We start from the raw sequence: 21742 nt of genomic DNA on the forward strand, positions 1-21742 counted from the left end.
CTCCATCTGGCTCTCTGCTCGGCGGGGAGCCTGCTTCCCCAGCTCCCTCTCTCTGCCTGCCTCTCTGCCTACTTGTGATCTCTGTCTGTAAAATAAATAAATAAAGTCTTAAAAAAAAAAAAAAGGACTGGTATTGGGGTGCTAAGGTAGCTCAGTCAGTTAAGTTTCTGACTCTTAATCTCACCTCTTGATCTTGATCTCAGGGTTGTGATAGGCCCTGTATGGGGCTGATGGGAATCAGCTTCAAATTCTCTCTCTCCCTCTGCCCCTCTCCAACCCCACATGTATATGCTTTCTCTCTCTCAAATAAATAAATCTTGAAGAAAGAAAGGATTGGTGTTAATTCTTCTTCAAGTGTTTTGTCACAGTGTTTTTGATAGGAAGAAATGAATCAGGTATTTTGTGAAGCTCTCAACAGTGTTTCAAGGAACTAGAAAGATGTCTTGAGGACTGCACATTTTCATAAGCACAATATGAAATTATCATTGCATAAATCAACTCATTAAATCACTAGGGTTGGGGCACCTGGGTGGCTCAGTGGGTTAATGCCTCTGCCTTCGGCTCCAGTCATGGTCTCAGGGTCCCCGGATAGAGCCCTCGCATCGCAGCGGGCTCTCTGCTTAGCAGGGAGCCTGCTTCCTCCTCTCTCTCTGCGCCTGCCTGTCTGCCTACTTGTAATTTCTGTCTGTCAAATAAATAAATAAATCTTTTAAAAAAAAAGTCACTAGGGTCTGCTGGCCTCTTAGCTTTGTTCCTTTGCTTCTTTCTTCTTATTTATTTGCTGATGTATCTGGAATCACATAGGTCTATACCCTCATTGTTTTAGAAGATTCTGTTAGGCAGATTGGGTATCCTCAGAAAGGAGACTTTTGACTATGTATATTCAGTCTCTAAAATACTTCATACACTGTAGTCCTTAAATCCTCTTTGAGAACTTGGTGAGTGATCTCAATTTAGTAATAAAGAAGCTTAAGAAAATTTTTGCCTGTAAGCACAAAGGATTTCTGGCTTTAGTGTTTTGTTTTGTTTTGACCCCTTAATTGAGGCTGCATTTTGCACAGATTGGCTCCTCCTTTGTTTTACCTCCTGTATCAGCCTAAGACAAGGGCATTAATTATTGTTCACAGAGACTATATACAGATTCTTCTGTGCTAAGATAAAAATAAGCATTTTTCTGGAATCTAAAGGTTAGATCCTTTTGTTTGAGGTTGAATAAGCAATGGCTAAAAGTAATTCCTTATAGGCCAGAGGAGGAGGCTTTGCATTGTTGTGTTTGGGCTCTCTAACTAGAACTCTGAACATGTCAGCCATTATCACAAAACTGACCAGAAGTAACTCTTGAATACAGTGACTTTCAAACATTTTCGATAGCTTCATACAATAAGAAGTAAGTTTTATAGCATGACCTACTACCTAACAAAAATACATATACAACTAACATGAAAGTCTCAGAAGCCAATTCTTAACTTTTTTTTAAAAGAAAATGCAGCCTATCTTCTATCTTGTTCTATTTATTTTTGAAAACATGCTGTTTTCAATTTGCTGAATTGACTTTATAACCTGCTAATAAATGTGGCCCTTAATTTAAAAAATACTCCTCCATAACCCTCAAATTTACCTCTGCATATAGTTTTCTGAGCTTTTGCCCTTTGGCATTTTGATTCTGTGGTTTGAAGTAGAACCTAGGAGTTTCTATTTTTATCAAGTGCCCAAATAATTCTGATATCGCCATAGATAAATATTTGGGAACTACTAATAGACCCAACCTAAAAACTCTTTTGCTTAAAACTAAATCTGTCATATAAAATTGCTGACATCAGGGTGCCTGGCTGGCTCAGTTGGTAGAGCATGGATCTTGGGGTCATGAGTTCAAGACCCATGTTGGGGGTAGAGTTTACTTTAAAAAGATAAGTAAATAAAAATAAAATTGCTGAAACCATCATTGTCACTTTTGAAGTTTTTTGCCCTTTTAATTTTAGGAAGTAAGTTAGCCATTATCTAAACTCTCTGGACTCCAGTATTCATATTATTTAATAAAATGTGGGGAGCCATTTTATATAGTGATTGACAGATAAAGGATGGTTAAATTCCTCTTGATTATAGAAAAAACAGGCTGGGCATGTAGTAGATTAAGTTATTCTCTGGTTTGTTCCATTCAGTAGTGATGTTGTCTTCTTTGACACAGACCAGTTTATGTCTAACTTGGAACACCAGCCATCAGGTTCAGCAGAGAAATGGCCTAACCACAGTGAGCTCTCATGTCCAGCTCCTTTCTGGAGAATCTAGAGGGTGAGTGTTGATTGAAATGTGTCATTGTTTTTATACCCAAATCTGGTATTTGCATGCAGTGGCTGGATTTGCATGTGCTACAGAGGATGGGGTATACACGGGCAGTCTTCTTGATAGGTTCACTCATTATCTTTGGAGCTACACTTTGACTACAAGACTCTGCTTTTTAAATCTAACCACACTAAGGTTCTTACATTAGTGTTTAGAAATTGTATCTGAGTTTGAATAGAAAGCAAGTATTTAAATTTATTAAATCAAAGCAGAGAAGCCCATCTATAAGAATTCTATGGCTTGCGGGGGGCAGCGATAAAAAGGATTCTGTGGGTTGGGTGCTGAGTAAACCTGGTTACCAAATCAGGTGTATAAGCCTACTGATTTCTGGTCATGTTTTGTTGTGAGGCAATATGAAACAGAAATAAAGCAGGAAATTTTATCTGCCTGCCACAGGTAACTTGAATCATTTACCCCAAGCCTGACTTGTGGGCCCGTGTTTACACTCCTGATAGTGCTTCTGGGATTCCATTTGGAAAGAATCCATAGAAATGAAGTCTGTGTTAGGGAAGGGCTGGACCTCAGGCCTCTCTTCCTCAGCAACTCACCAGGAACATAGCTCTCCCTGCTGTCACACAGCCCCTTTCTTCAAAGACTCTGAAAGCCACTCGAGAACATATGTGATTATAAATATACAAATCATATATTGTAAATATACAAGTTATATTGTATATTATATATGTGTAAATTATAAATACACAAATTTTAATTCTCAAAATGCCGTTTGAATTTAATTTTAATGAATTTAGGTTTGGAAGGGGACTACCCAGATCCTTATATTTAGGATGCTAAAGCTTCATCAGATAAGGCACCCAAACACTGGCTTCTCCCAGAAGCTGAGCCTACCCTGGTCTCATATCATCCTTGTCTCTAGCCATGAGAGGAATAAAAATGGCAACTAAATTCTTGCATTTCTTTAAGGAGAGTTATAACCTTAAGGGTTTTTTGTTTAATTGAAGTGTAATTGACATATATCCTATTAAGTTTCAGATGTACATCACAGTAATTTGATATTTTTATACATTTAAAGTGATCCCCAGGTTAAGACTTGTTACCATATAGCACCATATAAAGTTATTACGGTATCACTGACTTTATTTCCTCTGCTTACAATACAACTCCATGACTTAACTATTTTTATAGCTGGAAGTTTTTATCTCTTAATCCCCTTCAGCTATTTTGACCACCCTCCCCACCTTCCTCCCTATAACCAGAAAGATTTAAATGAATTTCCTCATATTATGGTTGAGAAGATCAGTTGAAGAAAGATTAAGTAAATCACTCTAGTTATATCACAGCTGAACCAAAATTAAAGTTTTATCTCTTCTAGAGTTTACCCCATTGCTCTTCCTGTGTGTGAAGCAACAAGTAAGTTGGTCACTAGTGATCTTGGTAAGAAGTGTTTCTTTGCAATGAAGGGATCAGTGTATGACTAAGGAGTGAACGGGAGGTAAGAACAGAAACATGAAATAGCAGACAGTGTATGTAACTCCTTTAAGATGTTAAACAATGAGGGGCGCCTGTGTTAAAGTCTCTGCCTTCGGTTCAGGTCATGGTCTCAGGGTCCTGTGATCGAGCCCAGCATCGGGCTCTCTGCTTGGCGGGAAGCCTGCTCCCCCCCACCTCTCTGCCTGCGTCTCTGCCTACTTGTGATCTCTGTCAAATGAATAAATTTTTTAAAAAATCTAAAAATCTAAAAAAAAAAAAAAGATGTTAAACAATGAAAGAAAAAAAATTAGATATAGAGGACTATGTGGGTTCTAGGATTTTTGTTTACTTGCTTGTTTAAGGTGGAGAGCCTTACCATACTTAGTAACAATGAGAAAGGTCCAGGAGAGAAGGTGGGTAGATTGACTGAAGAGCTGGAAGTGTGAAGAAAATTTTTGGAGTAAGTCTTGAAGAGGCAAATACATAGGATATATAGCACAAGTGCTGGAATGAGTCATGTGGATTTATCGTTCTGGAGCTCAGGTTGGGTCCCTGGAGGCTATAGATTTGGGAGTCAACGGTATATAGAAATGGACAAGATTATCCAGAGAAAATGTACAATATGCAAAAAAAAAAAATAGGGAGAGGGAAGGAATCTTACAATCTTAAAATTCTTCTGAATCCAACATCTTCACACAAAGTAAAAACAAGTGGGTTTTGATTTTTATTTTTTCACATTTCAGTTTTGCTGATATAAAAGGATACATGCTGATACTTGAATACACTTTTAGGTACCTGTGTACTGTTTACTCAGCTGGAGATTTAATGTTTGTCCTTGAAGAATGTTTTGACTTACAGCCTTTTCTAGAGGAAAGATCTGTATGATACTGAGTATAGTATCACACACATAAGAGATTTCTTAAAAAGAAAGACTTATTCTCCTGTCTGGGAATAAGGGGACTGATTGCCCTGTCAGGTGTGGTTTAAAAAAAAAAAAAGGTGTCATAATTTCTCTTTACTAGTAGTAAAGCTACTGTTAAAAAGTGAAAGATACCTTCTAATCTTTGTACATATATTTTCATTTTGTCCTGTGGTTGAAAGCTGTCTAACGTTAGGTCGAAGTTTAAAATGACTTAGTTAAAAACTTGGCATGATAGAGCTTAAGCTGGTTATCTTGGTTCTTGCTTAAAATACTTAAATATTCTTTCTGTTACCTTTATGGTGATGAGTTTTATTTTTGTTAATAAATAGTAGTCTCTCTAATGGAGATTCCAAAATGCAATGGCTTAACCACATTGGAAGTTCTCCCACACTTCATGCTAATTCAGAGATCAGGATGAGTTTTATTTAATTGTTCCTCTGTTTCCTTAGGTATGATCAAAGCAGAGTTACCACTTTGACTTGAGTCTTAGCCCAAAGCAAGAGGTATGGGGGAAGGAAGGGAAGAAGTTACTGAGCCTGGGATGAGGAAGATGCACACATCACTTCTGTTCACATTTCATTGGAAGAAAGCAAATTATATGACCATACCTATGTACAAAGGGGAAGTTGGGAAATGTAGTTTACAGCTAAGTGGCTGTGTGAGTAGTTAAATTCAATTACTTAAGAATGAATTAGGGTGCCTGGGTGGCTCAGTCCTTGGGCATCTGCCTTCGGCTCAGGTCATGATCCCAGGGTCCTGGGATCGAGCCCTTCCCGCATCCGGCTCCCTGCTAGGCGGGAGGCCTGCTTCTCCCTCTCCCCCTGCTTGTGTTACTTTTCTTGCTGTCTCCCTCTCTCTGTCAAATAAATAAATAAAATCTTTTAAAAAAGAAAAAAGAATGAATTAGGACAGTTAGCAATCTACCATAAACGCTTTGTAAGTTTTCAGGAACGTTTTTTTTGTCTTTAGTTTGAGAATTTTGGTAAATGCAATTTAATTCTTCATCTCATGCCACAAATAGGTGAATTCAGTTATTTAATGTATGTAGTTTAGATGGTGTTCTTCCAACTTACCAAAAACCCCAAGTATATCTTAGCAAAACTGTGAGAGAATAATAAACCATAAATACTACATTTTTCATCCATTTAAACTCATTCCATTACTTCTGAATTTCTCTTGTTTTTTTTTTTTTTTTTTTTTTCATTTCAGGTGTAATTCAGAAAATAATTACAGCCTTCATTTTATAAAAAATAACATCTCCATAAAATTTTTACCAGAAAATGGATTATATACCTTTAAACTTGGGGTACAGGGAAGGGAAGAAAAGGTGAATTTTCCAAACCTGGGTGAAGGTTCATTGCAGCTTCAAAATGAAATAACATATATAAATAAAGTCTAATTATACCAGGAAATGCTTTTCAAAATGCTCAAGATGCTCAGGTGCTAGTTAGAAAGGCCCTTTGGATTTTTGTGTATATAACGATATATCTGTCTACTCCAGGGGCAGTGTCCTGGGTTGCTCCTCCCCTGTCCACCTGGTGGTGAGATTTCATACTATACCATGCTTGTCAGCTCTAGCTCTGAAACCTTAAGCATTGGAAATAGCTCTACATAGGAGACCTGTTGTTATGCAAACACCTCTTGTGTATAGAAAGCATTCCTGTGGACTCTTAATTTGGATAGCAATTTTTTTGTATTTATTTTTTAATATTTTATTTATTTATTTAAATACTTAATATTTATTTTATTTATTTATTTGAGAGAAAGCATGAGAAGAGGGAGAGGCAGAGGGAGAGGAAGCAGACTCCCCCCACCAAGCAGGGAGCCTGACAAGAGGCTCGATCCCAGGATTCTGGGATCATGACCTGAGCTGAAGGCAGCCACTTAACCAAGCCACCCAGGCACCCCGATAGCAATTTTTAGATTTAAAAAAAAAAAAAAAAACCAAAAACCTTGTTCTTACACAAATACTGCTGACAGCTCTGACTACTGTTGTGGTGGCACAGGTGATCCAGGTGTTGGGGTAGCGGGAGTTGATAGCAGCTGTCACAAGTGGGCCAAATTCCATGACCTATATAACCTGTTAGTACGGGTGTTGAGGGCTATTGATTCTTGTTCTAGGCTTTTGGTTCACTTTATTCTTTAAAGGAGGGAAATGATAAAATTACATAGGGTTATAAACTCCTGCACTTAAATTGATGAAAAAAAAAACCCCACCTCACAACCTTCTGGACTGGGGTTTAAATGAATGAATAAATTCATGCATATATATTCAAAAGAAAGGAGAAAATGAAATTGCAAGCAGTATTTTTAAGAAATAACCTAATGTCAAATCATTCAGTTTTTTTCATCACTAAGTTGTACATTTGAAACTAATGTAAGTATGTGTCAACTATACTAAAAAAAAAACATACACACACACACAAAAACAAAAAACCTGGGGCACCTGGTGGCTGTCGGTTAAGCATCTGCCTTTGGCTCAGGTCATGATCCCAGGATCCTGGGATCAAGTCCTGCATCAGGGTCTCTGCTCAGCAGGGAGCCTGCTTCTCCCTCTTACTGCTGCTCTCTCTGCTTGTGCGCTCTCTGTCTCTGTCAAATAAATAAAATCCAAAAAAAAAGAAGTAACTTAAATATTGTGTCTATCAATATTGCTAATAATTTACATTATAGATTTGTTTACCAGTAATAATTTTGACTTGCTTAAGTTGACACTCAAATTTTCGCTGGTTGCAGCAGAAAGCTATTTCAGGAATCCAGAGGTAGGATCCTGAGCCCAAAGCTCCCAGCCTCAGGGAGAAATGAGAGGCAGAGAAGAGCTGCAGACTCTGCCATACTGTGCTCAAGTCACTGCTAAAGGGCAGCAAAAGGACCACTTTGTTGTAGTTCTGACTCCTTGTCCTAAAACTCATACTCCGTATTCACCTGTGGCAATTATTTGAGCATAATTTTGTTTTTCCAAGTCCCCAAATTATATTAAAATATTCACTTGCTCAGTGATTGTATTCAGCACATAGTATGTACCGAGCACTAAGGGTTCAGTGGAGAACAAGATGGATAAGGTCCCTGCCCTACTGGAACTTAAATCTACTAATTATTATGTATTAATATTCTGTATTAAAGTATATTTGAGTACTGTCAGCTTGAGTGCTTCTTTGTGGAAAATCATCTTGGCTTTATCAGTCTTAAAATCCCAAACAGTCAAGAACCTACCAGGTTGCTTCAGCTAAGTGAGGTTAGTTAGGTATCACAAGCAAAAGAACAACAGAACTTTGATAAGAGGGAGCAGAAAGAAAACAGCTTTAATCAGGCTTTTGCTATATACAGCATCACCTGATTACCTCAGAAAATGATGTATTTATTCTTATCAAAGTACTTTGTGGGGACGCCTGGGTGGTTCAGTTAGTTAAGTGTCTGGCTTCCACTCAGGTCATGATTCAGGGTCCTGGGATCGAGTTCCACATCAGGCTCCCTGCTCACTGGGGAGCCTGCTTCTCCCTCTGCCCGCCACTCCCACTGCTTGTGCTCGCTTACTCTCCTCTCTCTCTCTCTCTCTCAAATAAGTAAAATCTTAAAAAAAAAAAAAAAAAGTGTACTTGGTAAGTGGGTGGATAGAGCTGAATATATTATATACCCTCATACTCAAGAAAATGTAAGCATTGACTTTCTCATAGATACAGGAAAACAATACGTCATGTGTGGGTTTTTTTTTATAATGAATAAACACCATTTTAATCACCTTATAGATTTAAAACTTGGACAGTGAGATAATTTAAGGTGTGTTGCATGGCAGCTTGGAACATCTCTGAAGTTACCATCCTTGGAAGGGATAAGTGTTGGGAAAAGATGATTGTCAGCTGGTACTCGCTTCTGTATTTGGCTTGTTGCCACTGCTGGGAGACCTGTCTAAAATAGACGCTGTCAAAATAAAAATCAGATGGTCCTTCATTAGTCTTAATAATATTGTCTGGTCCCTTTCCTACCCCATCACCTAGTGAACTTTAACATATTATTTCCCAGTAGTTTTCAAGTAATTGTATTGAATTAGGATCCATTTGTTGTCACCAGAAATTCCTGTTTCTTTATTAGTAAGGTCCTTGCCCTTAAGGGAATAACGCCCTACCAGTAATTCGGTGTGGTGAGTTATGTGAGAGGCCATATGCGGAGATCATGGGCCATCCCTGTGCTCCGTCTTAGCATGAGACTAGGCCATAGACTTACACGTGGAGTCCACACTGAAAACACTGTTCCTTGCTTGTTAATGTGGCTTGAAATAATAGGTGCCAACGGCTGCCTTTTCTATTTTTGTCCCTTTTAGATTCTCTCTTTCCTGTCTCTCTCCCCTCACTCTTAACTTACTCCCTCTCCCTCCCCAAGCATCGCATTTGTCCAGGTTTTTGCACTTCGTCTAAATGATTTCCCTGTTTCTCTACTCTTGGCCTCCAAGAACTGACATGGGTTTGGAAACTCACTCCACCGTTTACTAAGCAAATGAGTGAACTGCCAAAGCCTCAGTTAACTGATTTATAAAATAGTGGGTTCCTAGTTACCTTCAAATGTTGTGAAGATTGAAATAAGATACAAAATTTCATTTGTAAACTGTCAGAGATGCTCAGTAAGTATTTATGAAGTGCATGTTAGTTCCCTTCTTATAGCCATCAGTGTATGAATTTGAAGAATTTTTAAAATTACCTAAACTTTAAAAAGAGTAGATGTTAATACTTGAAGATTTTTTTAAGTGATTGTGTCTCCTTTGCTATGATCACATCACATTCTAAGTATAAAATTTTTTTGGTGTTGGCCTATTTTCATTTATAGCAGCTATAGTGAGATATAATTCATTACTATAAAATTCACCCTCAAAAATACACCATTCAGTGGTTTTAGTATATTCACAGAATTGTGCAGCTATCACAACTATCTAATTTTAGAAAACCTTCATTACTCCAAAAAGAAAAAAAAAAAAATTCCCATACCCATTAGTAGTCACTCCCTATTCCTCCCTCACCATAACTCCTGGTAACCTCCTATTTTCTGTCTGTTCTGGCCATTTTATACAAATGGAATCAAACAATGTATGATCTTTTGGGTCTGATTTCTCTCACTTAGCATGTTTTCAGGGTTCATCCATGTTGTAGCATGTATTAGAACTTCATTGCTTCTTGTGGCTGAATAATGTTCCATGGTATGGGTAGCCCACATTTTGTTTATCCATTCATCACTTGGTAGACATCTGGATTGTTTCCACTTTGGGGCTATTATGAAAAATGCTTCTGTGAACTTGTATTTGAGTATAAGTTTTTATATGGATATATGTTTTCCGTTCTTTTAAGCATACACCCAGGAGTTTAATCTTTGGTTGATAAAGCAAGGAATTTTCATTTCAAAGCAGAGAATTCTCATGACGAGAGAACTAAGGGTTCTTATTGGGGGAATTTGGAGTTTTTTTTTTAAGATTTTTTGTACTTACTTGAGAGAGAGACAAAGATAGAGACCGAGAGCACAAGCAGGGAGGAGAGGGAGAAGCAGGCTCCTCCCTGACCCCTGAGATCATCACCTGAGCTGAAGTCAGACACTTAACCGACTGAGCCACCCAGGTGCCCCCGGTATATTATTTTCTATACTGGCTCCTTAAGATTGAAGTTTTTTGTATTGTGCTTCACAGAGCACTATGTTCCTTGAAGTGCTTGACTTATCATAGAAACCATAAAAAAAATCAAGAGTCTTTTCCAAAAGTTTGCCCCCAACATAATGAATACTTTGTATTAGCATAAGGTAACAAAGTAACTGCTTTATTTAGTAAATTTTCCTTTATTCTCACCAAAACATTTATTTGCATTCACTTTACATACAAAGTACACCACAGGAATCAGAAGGGGAAAAACCCCTGTAAAGGCATGCAAATTCAGGAAAAGTGAGATTAATATGAACTCATGTCAGATGTATCCTGTCTTCTGCTCTAGAGCAGAAGCTTATACAGGGTAGGAATGTTTCCTGTTCTCTGAACCATCTCCCTTCCCATCCCAAACTGAACTGAAAGGGAAAATAGAGGTCTGCAATAAGGTCTCCATTCAGTTTAGGACCAGGCTTTAAGCAGTGCATTTGCCTTTACAGAACACTGGAAAGGGAAAAAAACATCTTTGAAATGGAACTCGCCATTCAGCATCATATGGTCAGTCACACAAAGGTCACTAATCATTCTTTTTCTTGTTTTTCAGTGAACGAGATAATTGGGAGAGACATGTCTCAGATTTCTGTTTCCCAAGGAACAGGGGTGAGCAGGCAGGCTCCCCTTCCAGGCCCTGATTCCCTGGATATAGGAAGATCCGAAGGCCTCTGACAGAGTTCACTGCAGCCTTGTGTCCACCACCACGTACTTCTCAGCATGTTTCTCTCCTTGGACCTTGGGTTTCCAACTCTGTGGCCATCAGGACTGGCACCGGGAGTTGGGGTCACGATATGTGGGGAAAGCAGCATTCCTCCACCTCAGGCCTTGGGTAGATTTTGTAAAAGAACAGGAGCAGCATAGACTGAGCTTTGGGGAAATAAGCTTTGCTTTTTATATTTAAATAGGATACTTTTATATGATGGGTGCTTTGAGTGTGAATGCAGCAGGCTCTCCATTTCAGAGATGCTGCTTTTGCAAGTGACCTGGTTGCTTAGCTATGATTGGTGATTTTACTCCTTTATGGTCATTTGAAGGACTCTTTAGCCTTGATGATATTTTTAAAGTAGGAACTTTTGATAAAACCTTCCAGAGGCAAACAAAGAAAAAAAAAATTCTCCTAAGCCCACACCTATGCCTCAAAAACTCAGCATGTCCTAAAGCCTTTCATAGATTTATAGGAAATAAAGCCAAGTGTAGCTCATACCTCTTTATAAAAGTAAACTGTTAGAGAAGAGACCATTCCAATCATTGACGTGTTGGAATATAAAACGACATTCCAGAGCATAGCCTTTTTGTAACGTTTTAGGTAATCTTCCTGCAATCTCTCCATACTGACGCCATGTTGAAATTGCTTTTTTTCCCTCAGGGCCTTGGATAAGATAGCTCCATGTAAGGTGACTTTGAAAGGTGGGCTTTTTAGCTTCCTAGCTTTAATATCCTGCCATCCTGCAAACAAGTAGGCTGTGGAGTGCTTTTCCCTTGTGTGTCCTCTGTCCCAGACCTTTTCTAACTGGGAGTATCTGCATTTGGCTGCTCTATAACCTTTGAAGCCACAGCCTCATGATGGTTTAGGCCAATTTGCCGGTTCTAACTCCTCTCCAGAGGCCAGGCTGTGTCATAAGCTAAGCACAAATGAACTATGCGTCAGAAGAGGAGCAGAGAAAATGCAGGACTCCAGAAGGGAAGCTTCTAAGATTCGCAGTGGAATGGAATGCTTATCCCTCGTTCTGTTTACAGCCGAAAATGATTCTGGCCTACCCTCCTCCCATCTACATGGCCTAAAAAAACCAGCCTTTTCCCCAAAAGGCTTCGACGCAAACCCAGACATGAGGTAGCATCATAGACCTGACCCTCCACACCAAAGATGCCCCGGTGCTGCTGCTGGTGAGGCTGGTGCCCAGGGCAGGGGCCAGCAAAAACCTCCAGCTTGCTGTCTACCAAAGGAGGTGCCCAAGTTGGGTGCTTTTTCCAAACCCTGCCCTTCCTCCTCCTCCCTTTAATGGGATTAGTACCTATTCCAAGGCTGGGCCCATTTCAAAGCACCTGAAGTTTGCAGTATGTTTTCCAACAAAATCATATAATTTCATTTTTTCAGGAAGGAAAAAAAATTTTTTTTTTTTTTGAGTGCCTGTATGTGTGACAGTGTGCTGAGCTGGTCAGGGGCTTTTTACTCCAGGGAATTAGGAGTCCTAGATGCCAGGACTCTCCATTGAGGCCAAGTAAGGCCTCCGCAGGGGGAGCCGGCTCATTGCCCACCTCCTCTAGTCAGCCAGGTAGGAGCCGTTGGCCTCCTGCAGGATAAAGAAGTATGTTTTTTTTTTCCCCCTTCAAACTATGATTTAGTTTTCCCCTAAACCTAGTTAGAGAAAAATGTCTGTCCTTCAGCAAATCACTCTGGTCCCTCCTGGAGCTGGGTGTTTTCCCATTTTTCTTTAAAAGTTTTATGTCAGAATGTGGACAGTGCGATTTGCTTCAGGGCCTGTAGTTGGCAGCCCACAGCTTCCTTTGGAGGGGTTTTAAGAGGCAGCCCCTGAAAAGAAGTTCCAGACAGCTGGCCGGACTTGCCTCCACCCTCTTGCCCCTGGGGTAGCTGTCTCACATGGGGTTACTGCAAGAGTTTCCCTTGCAGGACCCTCTGGGGGTTGCTCTGCTGCCCTCAGGAATAAAAGCCTCTATGATCCAGAGTTGCTATGCACCAAATTCTGATGCCTTTTAAATACCTTGATGCCTGTAGCACTAGAAATGCTTTCCTATTTAAAATAAAAGTTGAATTTTAAAAGAGCTTTGTATACTATATAAGCAGTCTTGTATCATTTTGTTAAGTCTTTGGCTTAAGAATGAGTATTTTTTGGCTTTACAGGTAAAGACTAAACTTCTGTACACAGTTGGACTGTGCAAACTGACTTCTAGTAGCAACACTGAGCAACTGAGCATGTCTCAGCATCTACCCCTGCCCCTTCCAACCTGTGCTACCTCTTGGGTTGAGGAAGGGCATAAGCAGCCTTCTACTTGCTAGATAGTAAGGGACATGGCTGAAGACACCTTGAAAGGGACCAGATGTCCTGTCTTCGGTTTCCCGTGTGGTGTTGCTGCCCAGGGCGAACTACTACCACTGGAGCTCTGCTAGGATCTGGCCATGAAGCCCTTGAATGGCGGGATTGTTTTCCTAAAGATTTATTTATTTTGGCAGGAGAGGGAGACCCCCGAGATCACAACCTGAGCCCAAACCGAGTTTTGTGTCACCCCAGCGACCCTGGCCTTGAAGCCCTGTTGAAACCTTGTATTTTATAAAATGAGCGACGTACAGTTAAGGAATTGGTTCTCTGTTATGTTTACAGCACTTGGGATTGTGTTTTCTTACACATTTTGTACTTTAAAACCTTTTATAGGAGTACAGTGCTCCTTACACAAGTAACAAAGGGAAGAGCCAGCAATTCAGGTTCCTCACTTACAGGGCTGAAATAATAAGCGGTGACAGGTTAACACTGTCCTTGAAATCTGCCTGAGTTTTCCTCTCCCTGGGGCAGGTGTGGAGCCCCACACTCGGGAGTCCAAAGCAGCTAAAGGCACTTTGGCTTTTAAAAGTCCACTTGGTTAGGAACCGTTGTTTATTTTACGGAGGAGTGAGTAGAGTTCCAAATTCCTTCCGAAGCTTCAGTTCTGTACCCTCTAATGGGTGCAAAGGACATTCCTTCCACGATGTCTACTGAGTTCAGGACAACTGGCCTGCCCAAGGTGTGCGTGAAAAGTAGGCAGTAAGTCCCCTTTAAAAGTCAGGCCCGAGTTTTTGTGTGAAGGCCTCCTGCCCCCTAGTGTCCTCTGGGGATACTGCAGTACAGTCGGTCAAAACAGTCTGTGATTTTGCCACTCATAGTCCTTATGCCAAGTTGGAGGAGAGCTAGCGTCCTTGGACCCATGGCACAATGTGGCCACTAAGGGTCAAGTATTCCAGGGGCTGGGGCAGCATTCTCTGCCTCCCTGCCCCCTACCAGAAGGGAAAGGGAAAGCACAATATTGGGATCTTTACTCAGAAGCTCCCAGGAGTCATACATTGAAGGCACCAGGGCTTACATTTTTAAAAAGCAAGCATGCCTGCTGTGGACATCAGCCCCACAGAATCTGGGTACGGACCATGGCCAAACAGACCAAAGAATCTCATGGTGCTATTCAGGAGGCCCAGATCAGGCCACTGGGAGCCCAGATCAGGCCACTGGGAGCAGGGTAACACCATTCCACCCCCAGCCCTGCATATAGGGTCCAGCCATCATCTTTAGGGTGAACAGGCAGAGCAACAAGTGGGAGATGGAGCTGGGGCTTGAGCTCATTCTAGGTGCTGAGAGCTTTGACAAGCCCAGGAAGGAGCCACCTGGGTGAGGGTACTGGTTCTCTCGATGCCAAGAGAGACATGACAGACGTTAGCCAGCTCTTACCTCCTGGCTCCCTCACCTACAAACACACCCACTCTTTGGGGGCCTGTAGCACAGTTCGGGGCGGGTCACCAACAGGCATCAAACTGGTGTAGTCATCAGGGGCTAACTGCGGAAGAGAAAGAGATTTAGGAGAGGGAGCTATAGGTTCAGCCAGTTCCCAAGCCCTCCAGCCACACCTCACCTGATAGGCCTGGAAAACGCTGAGTAGATCCTTCATACCAGCTGTATATGGGACACCCTGCATACGGACCAGGGCTCCTGGCTGGGACAACACTGAGGTGGAAGCAGAGGCCAGGGCAGTGGGGGGTGTGGCGAGGTAGCCCACAGTGGTCGGGGACACTGGGGGGCTAGGATGGAAGAGGCAGAATTTAAGAGTGTAGTCCCATCTGTGGCCTAGACCTGCCTCCCTCCCTCTTCCCGTCTCTGCCTGTGTTTAGTTCAGTTCCTCCTCCCTAAAACTTCTGTCTCCAGAGTCTTCCATTCTCATTTGTAGACGGTATTCTCCAGACCATACCTGTCACTTCCTTGTCCATCTTTGATTAAGTCCCAGCTCTGACGGACCTTGGATTACGTGGCCCAGGAAGGGGATCATGACCCTCCCGCACACCAGAATGGGGGCAAGACTGTGGAATTCTCTCAGCAGCCGGTACCTGGGGTAGTAAGCTGTGTAGTTCATGTAAAGTTGAGTGGCTGGCCCTGGGTAGTAGGCAACAGGGGTAGGGGCAGCAGGCACCCTGGCAGCCGGGAGCAGTGCTGAAGAGGGATACAAGGCTGCCGTCTCAGCCGGGATGAGTGTTGGGGTGGCCTGGAAGGTGGCGTAGGTAGGTGGTGAGAGGCCTGGAGGCAGAAGCAGAGAGTGCATCTGCAGGGAGCCCAGCACTGCCCTGGGTGAGGCAGCCAGAAGAGAGTCCCCACTGCAGAAAGAGAGGCTTACAACAGCTTGGCCCCCACATGCCTCCTTCCCCAGCCCCTGTAACACTCACAGGGCAGCTTGCAGGGTGGAGGGGACATGCCACTGCGGCTCAAGGTGCCCCCCATTAGCACACGGCTCATCTCCTCCGTGGAGCAGGGGACCACTTCCACATAGCGTTCCTTCATCATTTTCTTATGGCAACGCTGGGCAGCAGCTAGGGCCCGCTCTGCTGATGTCATCTGGATGAAAGCGTCGCCTGAGGGCCGACCCTGTGCACAGGGTCGTCTCATAAACAACCTGTCCTGGCAAGAATGCCTCGCTCCCAACCACACAGCCCTCTCTGACCGTGTCGGTCGCCCTGCTGGCAAAAGCCTCACCTGCTGGTTGAGTACCATGTGCACCCCGTGGGGCCGGATGTCAGCAGCTGCCTCCCCCAGAAAGCTCAGGATGTCTTCAATGGTGGCTGTATAGGGCAGGCCTCGAAGGCGTACACAATCTCTCCCAGTCCCCGCTGCCAGTGGGAAGGGGATGGGGAGCAGGGGAGCGGTGAGTGTGGGAAGGAGTGGGCTGGATGCATAGCGGTTCAGGACCTGGCAAGGAAGGCAGCCATGGGCCCGTCAAGCCAGGTGGGACAGGGGACCCTGGAGGAGACGCACACGGGAGGAGGGGGAGCCCTGGGCGCTCACCTGTTGCACCTCAGCCGCCGTGCTCCGGAAGAGTTCGATGTATCGCTTACCCAGTATGCCCTTGTGCCTGCGCAACGCAGCCTGCGCCAGCTCCTCACAGGCGAAGAGGGCAAAGGCATCACCGGTGGGCCGGCCGTCAGGGTGGCGCACAAACAGCAGCCCGTCAGCACCCCCAGTCACCGGGCACTCGGGCCCCAGAAAGCCCAGCACGTCCTCCGGCCCAGCCGAGAAGGGCAGTCCCCGCAGCCGCAGTATCACCTGGTCTTCCCGCGACAGGAAACGAGCCACCTCTAGTGATGTGCCTTGGTGAGAGGCAGGGGAGTCACCTACTGACTTCATCTGTGCCCTCCCAGATACCCGCCTTCACGTGGCATGCTGGGAAGGGGACAGGAAGGTGGGGAGGGGGGCGGTGGTGGGCAAGTGGGACACGGACGGAGAACCAGCAGAGTGAGGTGCTGCCGGGAGCATACTCACCCCCCGCGATCTTCACAAACTCCTCTCCTGTTGCTTTGTATACCTGTGGGGACAGTGGGGACAGCCCATGGGTCTGCAGCCTGGTGGGCCTCAGCTCCGCCCTGCTTTACTCCCAGCCCAAAGCCCCACCTCGATATAGCGGACGCCCATGTGGTGCTTGTGTCTCTGCAGCGCTAGGTCCCGCTGCTCGCTGTCCACAAAGCGGATGAGGGCCTCGCCATTTCTGCGGCCCTGGGCGTTGAGGCAGAGTGCGACACCACCCCTACAGAGCCAGTGCAGTGCTTTGTTAGTGCCTCAAGGGCAGGCCCGCCCGCCCTCCAGGGCCCACCCGCCCTGCCAGACCCACCTGGCAATGTTGAGTCCTTTGAAGAACCGAGCCACATCCTGGTCTGACGACTGCCAGGGCAACCCACGGGCCCGAACCACGGTCTCACTGTCCACCACATCGGCCTTGCTGCTGCGGGGGCAGGCCAGAGTCAGAGCCCCGCAGCTCTTGGCCCCCGGACCTCAGCCCCACCCTCACACTCACCAAGGGCCTGTCTCATATTTCTGCTTTACCACCTCGGCCTTCGAAAACAATTGACCTGAGAGGAGATGGCATGGGGGTCAGCAGGGTCTGGTGGAGGGGGGTCTCCCCACCAAGCTCTGCAAAGAGAGGACAGTTGAGGGGGATAAGAAGGTGACAAAGGAGCTTCCACCTATGGTCTCTCAAAGAAGGTAACAAGTGGGGAAGGGGACTTTGAGGAAGTAAGACGCAGACAAGCACCTAGTCCTGAGAGCAGGTGACAGGTGGTGAGGGAAACCTTACCACTGGGCTCTTCGAGCAGGTGGAGGATGACAGCTACCATTGTCTTCACTTCCCAGACCCCAAAGTCATCCTCTGTGGCATCTGTCTCCAGCCCCAAGTCTATGAGCAGAGAAATAACAATAAGGAAATCCCAACAGAGAGGCAAACATTTGTTCTGATCCGGCTCATATATGCCCTTACAAGTCCCCATCCCAGACACATGCAGACATATGTCCCTATTTCAGACGTACCCCAGCACCCACACGAAGGCATGTCTCGTCAAGGACTTTACAGATAATGTAAACTCGTGTGTGTAACCCTTCAGGATGCACATACTCAAACACAGCTTCCCCCCAACCTAACCCTTCCGGGTCGCAGGTACCCTGTGCCATGGTGGCCACGGTGAGCTCCCTGGCAGGACAGGTGCTTGGGTGCTGCACATGGAACTCTCTGCGGAGGTCGTAGAAGGAGAAGAAGGTGTCGGGGAGCACCAGGTTCTGGAGGCACATGGGAGGGGGCATGAGTGGGGGGAACTGAGTGGCCCTGCCCAACCCCATGACAGGGGTCCTGGGAACCCTACCCCCTGCTGTGCCCTCAGTGGCATACCTTCCTGGAGGCCTCGGGATGCAGGACCTGTCTCAGCAGCTGCTGCCCATCAGTGCATAGCATGTAGGGGCCCCCACCTAGCAGAGCCACATCCCCGCTCACCAGCTGTGAGAACTGGGGAGAGGGAGTGGGGAGAGAGACAGACACATGCTCATAGCTAGGCGGGCAGGAGGGAGGGCACAGGCTGCAAAGCAGGTTCAGCTAGATGTTCAGCCCTACCCTGCCTGGGGAGGAGTTGGCCACAGGTGTGAGGCCTGGTTCTGTGTGTCCCTCTTCTCCCCCCAGAATACTGTCACCTTCTCCAGGCCAAATGGGGGCAGACAGGTATCACCCAAAGCCCCCATCAAACACACTCCCGAGAGTCTGGAGTAGGGCCAGAGCAAACACCTGGTGGAGTGGGACAAGCAGGTGGGAAGGGGCGGGGCAAAGCAGGTTAAACCTGTCCCTGACCAGGCACCACCCTCAGACTGGTGGGGGAGGCCCAATCCTCCTGCCTGAGGCCTAGCTGGCTCTCGGTCAATGGCAGCCCCGCCTCTAGGTCTGACCAACCGAGGGCCAGAGAAAATCCAAGGACAGAGCTCCACACCTGGACGCCCTGGGCAGCATGAGCTTTGACCCACACTATCGACCAGCTGGCACGGAGTTGTTTGCTCACAGAGGGGGTGGCACTTCTCAAGCTGCCCAGCACCCCCCCACCTCCGGCCCCCCAGCCTTCCTCCTTGCTCGAGAACAGCAGAAGTACTAGGCACAGGCCCAGAGCGAGCCAACCCAGTTCTCCTTCAGCGCGCTCCCCAAGTAGGGTCTAACCTGGGAGCCCTTCTGGAACAGGATCAGGTTCAACGTGTTTGTACCTCATCAAGAACCACCGGCGTTGTTGGAAAATGAAAGAATTTGTGCGTGTAAAGCACTTAAACTCATTACACTCAAGAATCAGGCTCAGGAGTGCAACACAGGAGATAAGAAAAAGAAAACAGCAAGGGGAGCCGCCTCCCACTTCAGCCAGGACTGGGAGGCACCCTGGGCCTTTGCACTCAAGAGACAGGTAGCCTTCAGGCGGGGTCCGGACAGCGCCCACGCCTGGCCAGCCGGCCGGGACAGGCCTAGACGAGCAGCTTACACCTGGCGGCGTCTGCCTGGAGGCAGACCCCGCCCTACTCCCCCGCTCCAGCGTCTCCTAGGCGGGTGGGTGGGCCGACGTCGCCGGCGGCGGGGACCGTGACCTATGGCCGACACCAGGCCCCTGGGCCCTTTTGCCTTCCGAATGCCGCTCTCGGAGACCTGGCCAGGCAGGTTCCCAGAGGCGTCTCACCCCACAGCCCTGGCGGCCCTGGGAGGGGTCTCGCAGTTTCCAGCCCACCGCGTCAGTAGGAGTGAATCCCTGGAAAGGCTGAAAAGGAAGGTGCCCCCAGGAACGGCCGGCACACGCGGGAATCTCTGAAACTTTTAAACAACAGGAACTCGTCCTACCGCCCAGGCCAGTTGGTCGCAGCACGCCAGGCCTTGCCTCCTGCCGCCTCTCCCGCTGAGAAATGTCCCCGCGGCCCCGCCATGCCTCCACTCACCCGGGCCCCAGCACTCACCTGCTGCAGCACCTTGTCCAGCGGCTCGGCCCGCGCCAAGCTGTCGGCGCTCAGGCCGCTCGCCTCGCGGCACTGCGGGCTCAGTGCGGCCGCTTCGGCGCGAACCAATGACTTGTGCAACGTCCCCACCTACGAGCGGCGGGGGAAACCTATCAGCCACTGTTCCCCTCGGATCCTGGGGACCCCACCAACCCCTTCTCACCGTACCTGACGGCTCCGCGGCTCCACCACTTGCCAGACTAAGAGGATCAAGTCGGTCTCATCGGAACCCAGGTCCGGCCCCAGCGCACCGGCCGTGGCTCCGAACAGTACGACCAGGGGTCCGGGCCCGGGGCGGGGGTCGGCGGCAGAGTCTGAGGTGGGGTTCGGACCCGGGGGCGGTGGCTGGGGAGGCGGCGGAGTCATGGCCGCAGAGGAAGGGGGCGCTCGGCCAGACACACGCGGACCGACGAGGCGCACGCACGCACCGGCCGACGGCAGACACGAATCAGCTTGGGCGGGACACCGTGTGTCGGGGGCGGCACCTGCGGCCCGGCTGGCGCAGTGGGCGCTGCTGAGACCCGCCCGCGGCGCCCCGTGGGGCGGGGCGGCTACTGGCCCCCGCCCTCTCCGGGCGAGTTACCTGTAGATCCCGCGGGCCACGTGACCGAGGGCAGCCGGGGGAACAGAGGGCTAAGGCTGCTAGAACCTAGCCCAGCGCGCGCGCGCTCAGACGCCCGGCCTGGGTACGCGCTCACGGGCCGGCCTCCCATTCCGTCAAAGGGCTTCGCCTGACTCGGTATCGTTCTACTCTGTCCCTTCCCACCATGAGGCCTGCGCCAAGAACAGTGCAAAAACAGGGGTCACACGGGATTTGTGAAAATCACCAGGAGACAGTATAGGGGCTGTGAGGGGGTCATGACGGCCGGTCGGGAGGGTGACAGAAGTCACCTAAGAGGGAGGTGAATTACGGGATATCACCCAGAGGCCTGTGCGGGGGTGGTCACCAGAGGCCAAGTGGATTAGGGGGAGGGTCGGGGATCAGCAGAGGTTCTTAGAGCCATGGGAACGGGGGAGTAGAGGTCACGGGGCAGGGCTCGTCCACACACGTAGTAAGACCTGCCCGCGGTGCCGAACACTAGGTGGTGTGCAGGCCTCGGTGCTGGGGAAGCAGGGAGAGCGCCACCCCAGACGGGGATGAGCCTAATGTTCAGGGTTACCCCACGTGGAGACTGCTGCCTGTTTTCGTCGCCCTCCCCTCCTGACCTCTGGAGATGTGAGCGCGCTGGCGGGTGGGGGGCTAGCGGCGAAGGTGTACTGTGCGCGTGCAGGCTGCAGATCCTCCATCTCTTCTCCATCGGAGACCAGCAACCCAGTAAGGGCAGCCCCGCGTGGAGGACCTCCACCACCCTTCCGCCCCGTCGTGCTTGGTGGGGCTCCTTTACGGCGCATTTCCAGGCCGCCCTGCACTTCGCTAAGTGCTCCCCGTTTATATGATTGAGAAACTGAAGAGTATGGCGGGAGGAAAGGACGTGGGCTTGCGCCAAGGCCGCGCGGAAACTGAGGCGGGAGCCGCACCTCGCGCTTTCAGAAAAGCTGGGCGCAGCGTCCGGACGTTCGGACGATGGAGAAAGAGCTCGGGGTGGACAGGCGCTTCCGAGGCCTTGCCCATTAAACCCACACTTCCGCGCATCCCTACTTAACGGATAAAGAGACCGACGTGCCCAGTACGGAAGTGACTTGCGCCGGGAGTGGGAAACAAACAGATTTTCCAGCGGCTTTGGGTGACGAGCGCTTCCTCTGGTATAGGCGGGTATCCGCCCCTTTCCGGACAGCCCACTCCGGCGCCTGCCGGCTGGTTCCGACGACGCAAGCGCTAGGCCAATCAGGCCCTGCGGGAGGGGGAAACTTCGCTCTGCGGGTCCAGTT

General features: G+C 47.3%; 2 protein-coding genes across 7 annotated transcripts in view; one reads left to right on the forward strand and one right to left on the reverse strand.

The window, feature by feature from the left end:
- The window catches only part of NFATC3 (nuclear factor of activated T cells 3), a 135436-nt gene extending 122297 nt beyond the window's left edge, over positions 1-13139 (forward strand). The window contains exons 10-11 of one of the 2 annotated variants that reach the window (XM_032325751.1): positions 2186-2289; positions 10909-10997. In XM_032325751.1, the coding sequence (XP_032181642.1) occupies positions 2186-2286 (101 nt within the window). In that variant the 3' untranslated portion in view covers positions 2287-2289; positions 10909-10997. Of the gene's footprint in view, positions 1-2185; positions 2290-10908 lie in introns of both variants that reach the window. The other variant, XM_032325750.1, reaches the window with a different exon arrangement.
- On the reverse strand, positions 8402-20354 carry ESRP2 (epithelial splicing regulatory protein 2). 5 transcript variants are annotated; one of them, XM_032325754.1, is made up of 16 exons: positions 20042-20351; positions 19835-19963; positions 18255-18368; positions 18031-18145; positions 17670-17768; positions 17391-17445; positions 17208-17318; positions 16991-17123; positions 16862-16904; positions 16388-16689; positions 16079-16291; positions 15772-15970; positions 15439-15625; positions 14970-15135; positions 14789-14894; positions 8402-8608 (listed from the first exon to the last, which is right to left on the reverse strand). In XM_032325754.1, the coding sequence occupies exons 1-15, from the start codon at positions 20237-20239 to the stop codon at positions 14805-14807; spliced, it is 2154 nt and encodes a 717-aa protein (XP_032181645.1). In that variant the 5' UTR covers positions 20240-20351; the 3' UTR covers positions 8402-8608; positions 14789-14804. The 5 variants fall into 5 exon arrangements, with proteins under 5 accessions (XP_032181645.1, XP_032181647.1, XP_032181646.1 ...); XM_032325756.1 differs by lacking the exon at positions 8402-8608 and having other exon boundaries at positions 10462-14890; positions 20042-20352; XM_032325755.1 differs by lacking the exon at positions 8402-8608 and having other exon boundaries at positions 10462-14894; positions 17208-17315.
- Positions 20355-21742: the final 1388 nt, after the last annotated feature.

This window comes from Mustela erminea, chromosome 19 (assembly GCF_009829155.1).
Source record: "Mustela erminea isolate mMusErm1 chromosome 19, mMusErm1.Pri, whole genome shotgun sequence".
Lineage (NCBI taxonomy): Eukaryota > Metazoa > Chordata > Mammalia > Carnivora > Mustelidae > Mustela > Mustela erminea.